The sequence below is a fragment of the Chionomys nivalis genome, chromosome 1, assembly GCF_950005125.1.
Source record: "Chionomys nivalis chromosome 1, mChiNiv1.1, whole genome shotgun sequence".
NCBI classification, from domain to species: domain Eukaryota; kingdom Metazoa; phylum Chordata; class Mammalia; order Rodentia; family Cricetidae; genus Chionomys; species Chionomys nivalis.
Genome location: NC_080086.1, coordinates 136,225,747 through 136,233,999, shown reverse-complemented (window position 1 = coordinate 136,233,999; position 8,253 = coordinate 136,225,747). Strand labels below are relative to the sequence as shown.

The 8,253-nt window shown below is 51.4% G+C and overlaps 1 protein-coding gene across 2 annotated transcripts; it reads left to right on the top strand.

Moving 5' to 3' along the window:
- Positions 1 to 278: 278 nt before the first annotated feature.
- On the top strand, positions 279 to 6,968 carry Tcf23 (transcription factor 23). 2 transcript variants are annotated; one of them, XR_009057724.1, is made up of 4 exons: positions 279 to 582; positions 1,699 to 1,941; positions 4,213 to 6,479; positions 6,697 to 6,968. XR_009057724.1 is itself a non-coding variant. In XM_057780827.1 (3 exons), exons 1-3 carry the CDS (start codon positions 364 to 366, stop codon positions 4,387 to 4,389), a joined length of 639 nt encoding a protein of 212 aa, XP_057636810.1. In that variant the 5' UTR covers positions 279 to 363; the 3' UTR covers positions 4,390 to 6,968. The 2 variants fall into 2 exon arrangements, 1 of the variants encoding a protein (XP_057636810.1); XM_057780827.1 differs by having other exon boundaries at positions 4,213 to 6,968.
- Positions 6,969 to 8,253: the final 1,285 nt, after the last annotated feature.

Genomic DNA, 8,253 nt, shown 5'->3' with positions numbered 1-8,253 from the left:
CCTGAAGCAGTAGGTCCATCAGAAAATGACCCTGGTAAGGCCAGTCATGGCGTGGAAGGGCACTCTCCTCTTACCCATCTCCAGGCCTTCTTAGCATGGGCCTTGTCCTAGGGCTTGGCCACTCCCAGCATGCGGCACCCCCACCTCTCTGCTGGAATGGGAGGCAGGCGGAGGCTATCTGCGGGGGCTGTGCTGGGTGGGCAGTTTTCCCAGAGCGAGGAGAGAAGGATTGAGTCGGCTTCTTCAGATACAGACTCTGCTGGCTGGATGGCCAGCCTGTCCAGGCTAACTTGAGCCTAAGGGCTCCCTCGGGCTCTGTGTGACTGCTCTTGGGGCTATAGCTCCATACCCCAGGAGAGTGACATGTCACAGGAGGCCTCAGGGGCACCAGCAATGCCAAGAGCAGGGCATGGCCAGACTAAGGCCAAAGCACGGTTGCTTCTAGGTGCTGACAGGAAGAGGAGCCGCCTCAGCAAGACAAGGCAGGGCCTATGGGACAGCACGAGCTGGAGTAATCACAGACTGAGCAGAGCCACCTCTGCCCCTCGAGGGACCAGAGCTAAGGGAACAGCTCATGGCAGGGTAAGGACTCTTTGGACCAGAGGAGGGAGCTGGGGAAAGCAGGGTTTGAGGGCAATGAGATGCTACCTCCGAGGGCAGAGCCTCAATCGGTATTTGATGGCTCCGCCCAAGGGCAGCATCCTTAGACCCATGGTGCCACGCTGGTACCACGCTGGAGGTGGGCAGGACAGGTCAGAACTCCATCAGAGCACAGCTCAGAGAGGTGACCTAACTATACTGTCTGCTGAGAAACTCAGGTCCAGAGGAGGATGTGAGCTGCCTAAGGTCCCTGAACAGCAGCCAGTGGCGGGGACTGAGTATTTGTTATTTATTTGTATTTATTTATTCATCTATCTATCTATCTATCTATCTATCTATCTATCTATCTATCTATCTATCTATCTATCTATCTTCCAGTAAGAGTCTCACGTAGTCCAAGCTAGCCTCAAACGTCCTCTGTAGCTTAGAACCTGGACTTCTTATCCTTTTACCCCCACATTCCAAGCGCTGAGAGTATGTGCATAAACACCCAGTTTATGCCGAGATAGGGATCGGGCGCGGGGCCTCACACATGCTAGGCAAACATTCCCCCAACTGAGCTACATCCGCAGCCCAGGACTGTGTGTTCTGACTCTTGTGCAGAGTCCGTTCCTCTTTACCTAGTTGGGTCAAGGGTCAGCTAAGCAGGGGCATGGCTCTATGCTTCCCATAGCCTCCAGGGTACCCTGGTAAGCAGGCTCTAGATTGGGAGTGGAACAGATGTTAATGGGATAATAGAAAGAACACGGGACTCTTGGGTTCTGAGCCAAGTGTTGCCACCTTCCTGTCATCTGATCCCAGTCCAGGCCTTCCTTCATTTTATTATGAAGCCTGGCTTCAAACCAGTGAGGCCCATTAGTTCCATAAGATGACATGACACTAATAGGGTCCTTAGAAGTCCGGACCAACCAGGCGTGGTGGTGAACTCCTATAGTCCCAACACTTGAGACGGAGAAGCAGGAGGATCCCAAATTCAAGGTCATCCTGGGCTACGCAGGGAGTTCAAGTCTAGCCTAGGCTACACGAAACCCTGTCCCAACAATAGGAACTCTGATAAGAGGGCAGGGTGAGATGCACTCAAGAGGGACCTCTCTGCAGAGTGAAGCCTGCCCTGAGAACGCAGCACGGGAGCGGACCCGGGTGAGGACACTGCGCCAGGCCTTTCTGGCCCTGCAGGCTGCTTTGCCTGCCGTACCACCTGACACTAAGCTTTCCAAGCTGGACGTGCTGGTGCTGGCCACGAGCTACATAGCCCACCTCACCCGAACGCTCGGCCACGAGTTGCCTGGCCCTGCCTGGCCGCCCTTCCTGCGTGGACTCCGGTACTTACACCCCCTCAAGGTAGGTTGCTGGCCTAGGGTCTTGGTAGGAAACCTTGGGGAGGGGAATGGAATTGGGGTCATTTTCCTCCTGTTCTCTCAGGAGGGGGACAGAGGCTGGCTCTTGGGGTGGAGCGGTGACTGAGTGTTGTCTGCATGGGAGTGTGATTGCTCCAGGAGGAGGGAAACGCTCTGAGATTCTTAGTGTCGGGGGAAGAGAGGAGCGGGTTCCTGGTCTAAGGCCCAGGATCCAGGAGAGTCACCCATTTCCAAGCAACTTCACCCCCTTGAGTAGCGAGTGGCGCCTGCCTTTCTGGTCTCTGACTACTGTTGCTACAGACATCTGGTCTCTGGGAGGACAACATCCTAAAACCCCAGTGCTCTGGAAACACCCATTGGAAGGCAAGCCACCGGTGTAGGTCGGAGGGCTTCCAGCAAGCACCATGACAAACCATTACCCAGTTCCCTGAACCTTAGCTTGAGAACGCACAAGACGGAAGCAAGGAAGGAAAAGTATATGAATGAAAAAGGGTAATTAACAATAAGGATAATTAACAACAATAACCACACAGCAGTTACAGCCACCAAGACTGGATGCTGAAGATAAGCTGGAGGCCAAGCTGAGAGCCTTAGGGCAGTCCCCCTGCCCCCCCCCACTTAGGGAAGTCCCCCCCGCCCCCACACACTTAGGGAAGTCCCCCCCGCCCCCCCCTCACTTAGGGAAGTCCCCCTGCCCCCCCCCACTTAGGGAAGTCCCCCCGCCCCCCCCTCACTTAGGGCAGTCCCCCCTGCCCCCCCACACACACACTTAGGGCAGTGTCATCTGTTGACATCTGTTGAGAACCAAGCAAGGGAAGATTTACAGATGGAGAGCTGAGGGCAGGGAGGGCAAGTTCAAACCCAGGCATCTGGCCACAGACCTCTCCCAGACACCACCAAAGGCCCCCAGGCGCTTCACAGGAACTTGCACAGAGAGTACGCCATGAGCCAGGTCTGGTGGGCCACACTCAGTCCCAGTACTCAGGAAACAGAGGTAGGAGGATTCCAAGTTCCAGGTCAGTCTAGCAAGGTAGCAAGACTCTGTCTTAAAATTAAAACAAACAAAAAAGAACTTGCAGTATCATAAAGGAAGGGTGACCTTTGCCCTCTAAAAAATCTTTTTTTTTTCCCCTAGAGATGTCATATATTCCAAGCTGGCCTAAAACTCAAATGTAGCCAGTGGATGGCCTCGAACTTCTGTTCCTCCTGCCTTCACCTTTCCAGTGCTCAGATTACAGGCTGGCATACCGCTCTTGGTTTACACTAGGCTGAGGGTTGAACCCAGGATTTTGAGCATCCTGGTCAGGCGCTCTACCAACTGAACCACGTCTCTAGCTGTCACCTTTATTTTTTTTTATAATGGCTTCTTTTTATCATCTCTTTCTTGTACATGCTGTTCTTCTGAAATGTCCTGAAGTGTTTGTTTGTTGTTTCTTGAGACTATAGCTGAAATGCAGGCTTCCGAAATTAAATGGGGTCAGTCTAAAATGCTAAAGGTAGCACTGGACACAGGGCCATGGGGCAGCAGCAAGGTTCTTATCTGTAAAATGGTGGTGAATATAAAGCCCTGTGAGTAGCAAATGAGAAATAAATATGTTGGTGAGTGAACAGAGGAGGGGAGGGGAGAGGAGAGGAGCGGAAGGGAGGGGGAGCCTAGTCTAGAACTCTGACAGATTAGTGAAGAGAGGCACTGAACAATGGGGGAGCAATAGAGAGGACAGACTCTGAGCAGCGTGATCCTTGTCTGTTCGTTTATTTGTTTGTTTGTTTTTCGAGACAAGATTTCTCTGTGTGTAGTCCTTGGCTGTCCTGGAACTAGCTCTTGTAGACCAGGCTGGCCTCAAACCCACAGAGATCCACCTGCCTCTGTCTCCCGAGTGCTGGGATTAAAGGTGTGTTCCACCATCGCCCAGCAATCCTTGCATTTTCTAAAACCACCCTTATTCCTGATAGGAAGACCTTGAAATCCTTGCAGGGTGTGAGCCGAAGAGCCCCATCCTCTTCCTCTTCTACCTCTGACACTGCTCTGCCCAGGGCACCTGTCTACCTTCCTTCAACCAAGTCTTGCTCTTCTTGAGGTCCTTACTGCCCTCAGTGGGCTCCTGCGTCCCTGCCAAGCAGTAGGGAGATCCTCTAAAGCTGTGACGTCCAGAGGACATGTCAGAGGATGCCAGACTTAAGGTCTTAATGGTTCCAGGCTATTCAGGACCACACAGTAGCTGTGTTAATCATTCCCCGTCTTCTGTCTTCTCAGAAGTGGCCCATGCGATCTCGTCTTTACGCAGGAGGCTTAGGATGCTCCGGCCTCAATTCCACCATAGCCACCGCTGCCAGCCAGAGAACCAGGGACGAAGAGGTGGGGTCCCAAGTCTCTGTAGCCACAGATGTTCTTGTCGCCGGTCCAGTATCTCCAGCTCTTGGTAACAAATGACCAGCCCCCATCCTCTTCTCTTGGACTGGGACTCTCACTTAAGGACCCGGATTTTCTGCAGCTCTCCCTGTCTTCCCCTGACTCTCAGCCTTTGGAATTGACGCAGGCTCAACTTTCAAGTTCAGGCTCGGCTTCCGGCAGGCAGAAGAAGCAATGGTGACATCAATAGTGGAGAGTTCTGAGGGGACCCAGGATGAAGATCTTCACCTTTGGCTCTTAGGAGGGGACATTCCTGGCACTTCTATGGTAGTGGCAGGAAGTGAAAGAGCAAAGTGTTTGACATGGTTTAAAGTCAAGTTAGGGAATCACACTCCCCTTACTTCCCTAGGCTTCTTCCCACAGCGAGAAAACAGAAATAACTCTGCAGCCTCAGGGGGAGGAGGCTAGGGTGGCGGTAGCCCCAGGTGCTCTTGGCCGGACAGGGAACAGGAAGGGCTTTTGGTAACAGTAAGTGTGACCTCTAGGTCACAAGGTCACAAAGCCAGAGAGAAAAGTGAAGAATGAAGTGTGATTTTTTTAATTGCCCTACAAGATGCTTATCTGACATCAAAGAGGAAGCGAAAAGTTTAGGGTTCTTGTCCCTGGATATGGTCTCTCCAGCTGCCCCCCATCACCACATCCCCCATAGGGCCCTGCATCCTTTCACGCTTTCTTAGCATGGGCTCTGTCTAGAGAGGAAGCCACCACACTTACACAGCTTACATCCCAGGGGAACTCCCAGCTGTCTAGGGGGAGATGGTTTTATCCCAAAGGCATCTCTACTTTCACTCAATGAGGCAGCCAATCACAGCCTGCCTCCAAAAGGCTGGCACCATGCACTCAGCAGTCTCCTGGAAGAGACTAAAACGAGGCATGTCTATCTTTTTCGTGGGGTGACAACCATGGTCTTCATTTCTGTTATATTAGAAACCTCGCCTCAAAAAATTTTCCTCTATGCCATCACTAACTGTGGCTTTGTTGGTTTGGGTATAATCTATACAGTTGTAGAAATCAGCTCCCAAGGCCAACTTCTCCCCAACAGACATTGACGTCCCAGGCCTGCTCCGAGTCGTGGGACAGAGTGCCAATATTTTGCTCGCGCTTTAGTGACAGTGGTCCTTGACCCTGAAGAAATAATTGGAGGACAAAGCACGCAGTGCGACGAGCCTTCCAAGTCAGGTAGAGTTTCAGAATGGCTCCTGAAGCCGAGACACAGAAGAACAGCCTTCCTGTCAAATTTTAGTAACTGAGGCCAACTAGAGTCCTAACGGGATGATCGTGAGCCGGGTGAGGTTTAGGCAGGCTGTAAGGGATGGGTCTGCTCCTCCTGGGCTGACCAGGGCATTCAGGGAAAGGGGGTTGAGGGGGTGACTCAGCAAGCTGGGGTGTAGCTAGAAGACACAGAACGTCCCAGCCAGAGCTGCATGGGCTGTGGGAGAGCAGCTGGGCTGTGGCTGGGAGCCATCGCAGAAGGCCTTAGCCAAGGCCAAACGCATAAATCTGCCCGGTCCTGCCTTTCTGCTAAGAGACCCTGAGAACTTGTCCAGAGCTGATGCGGGCAGCTGGATGGGGCCAGGCAGGGGCAGTGACCAGGTGTGGGAGGGCAAAGCAGTATTCTTCACAAGACCATAAAAGTCCAGCCTGGGGGGTTCTATTTTTAAAACCAAATACATCTCCCTGGTTGAATTGGAGGGTGGTAGAAAGATGTGTCGGTGATCTCCTCCCAGTCTCCGGGAAGGCAAGGGACTGGTTTGGGGTATGTGCTGGAAGCCCCCTCACAGCCTGGAACATCTCCCAGTGATCGGGTAGAGTTACATTTAGAGCCTGGAGTGTCCACCCTGCCCAGACTCAAGCTTTTGCCTCATTTTGACAACCCCCTCAGGGCTGAACACTTACCAGCGCCCTGGTGGAGAAGACAAAGAGGATGAAGATGGATGATAGAGGATTGGGTTAAGAAGAACAAGCCCATCAAAGAGGAGATACTTTTTGTTTTTATTTGTTTTGTTTTTTACATAGTTCACTGTGTAGCCCAGGCTGGCTTTGAACTTGAAATCCTTCTGCCTCAGCAGGGATGATAGGCTCACAGGCCTTTGCCTCTCTGCACAACTAGGGTATGTTTCTAAGGCTGCTTCCAGGGAATACTTTTTTTTTAGTGACTAAGACAGTCATCTGGCCCTGTCACCCCTGGGAACCAGGGGGGCTGGCAGTGGGGAAAGGAGCCAAAGCCAAAGGAAGACCCAGGTCACGACTGGGGCTCCACCCTCTCTAAGGACCCCTTGGAGTCTGTAAGCCAAGCAGAAGCAGGAATGAGCCCCTTTGTTCCCACAGTGGAGGAAGAAAAGCACCTGCTGACTGGAAGACCTATGCTCTCCAGTGCTGGGGATATGGCAGACAAGGACAGTTAGAGGCCATAGAAGGAGCTGAAATCTGTCTCCATCAACAGTGATTCCCTAGGACCAAGTATGCGCAGGGAAGACTATGCCTAACTGAAGGTGACGTGTGAGGAGTCCCTGGTCCAGGAGTCAGTTGCATGGCTGCACCCAGTGAGCCTAGTCCATTCTGCTTTCTTCCAGCTTCAATGTGCTTGTATAAATAAAGTTTTTTGGGGACAGGCCTGTACATTTGTTAACATTATGGATGTCTTTCTCATGCCAAGGAAAAGAACTGAGACCGTCACTGAGAATCCCAGAGCATTGGCTATCCAGACTGTATGGGGCATTTCTGACCCTTGTTCTTGTAATTCAAAAGCATCATAGGCACTCCAAGTGTTTCTGGGAACCCTAGGTAGTCTAAATGACTAAAATTATTTTCATAATATAAGAATACAAGATACAGAGCTGGAGAGATGGCTCATCATTTTAAGAGCACTGGCTGTTCTTTCAAAGGATCCAGGTTTGATCTCAGCACCTACATGGTGGCTCACAACCATCTGTAACTGCAGGTTCAGGGGATCCAACACAGTTTTCTGGTCTCTCTGGGCGCTGGCGTATATCTGCTGCACAGACATACTTACAGGCAAAACACCCATGCACATACAATTTCATAAAAATTAATAAAAATAAAAATCCCAAACAAAGAAAAATAGAAAATTAAAGAGGGCCGGGTGGTGGTGGCACACGCCTTTAATCCCAGCACTCGGGAGGCAGAGGCAGGCGGATCTCTGTGAGTTCGAGGCCAACCTGGTCTACAAAGGCTTGTTCCAGTATGGGCTCCGAAGCCACAGAGAAACCCTGTCTTTAGACAACAACAAAAACTCTGTCTCTAAAAACAACAGCAACAACAAACAACAACAAAAAAAGAAGATTAAAGGGGAAATAAATTAGCATTAAAGAAAAAAAAGAATAGAAGATGCTATAGGCCTCGTTCCTCTCTTCCTTCCCATCCTCCTTCTCCCCTTCTCTGCTTACAGTTTTCACATTTGTGTCTGTGCATGCCCTGGAGCACACAGGAGCTCAGCAGACAGCTCATGAGGGCTGGTTCTCTTCCCAGCACATGAGCTCCGGCACTGAACTCAGGTGAGCAATGGCAGCAAAGAGCTTTTCCCCTCTGAGCCCCTTCACCAGCTCAGCAGCATGCTTTGGCCTCAGTCTGTTTACCCTATCTAGCCAGTTAAAGTTATTCTTAAAGTTAGTGCTGTGTGTGTGTGTGTGTGTGTGTGCATGTACGTGCGTGCATGGGATGTTAAGGCCAGAGGATGCTCTTGGATTTCATCCTCAGGAATGCCATCTACCACAGGGTCTCTCCAAACCTAGGCTAGACCGGCTGGTCCCCAGCATCTGTCTGGACCACCCTAGCATTGGAAATGCAAGTTTGCACCACCACACAGTTGACCTCGTTACAGGGGTTCTGCAGAGTTGAACCTGGGTCTCTACGCATATAATGTAA

Coding starts and splice junctions, on each gene's coding strand:
- Tcf23 (XM_057780827.1), top strand. CDS start 364: ATGTCACAGGAGGCCTCAGGGGCACCAGCAATGCCAAGAGCAGGGCAT. Junction 583..1,698: donor AGGGAACAGCTCATGGCAGG/GTAAGGACTCTT, acceptor ACCTCTCTGCAG/AGTGAAGCCTGCCCTGAGAA. Junction 1,942..4,212: donor GGTACTTACACCCCCTCAAG/GTAGGTTGCTGG, acceptor CTGTCTTCTCAG/AAGTGGCCCATGCGATCTCG.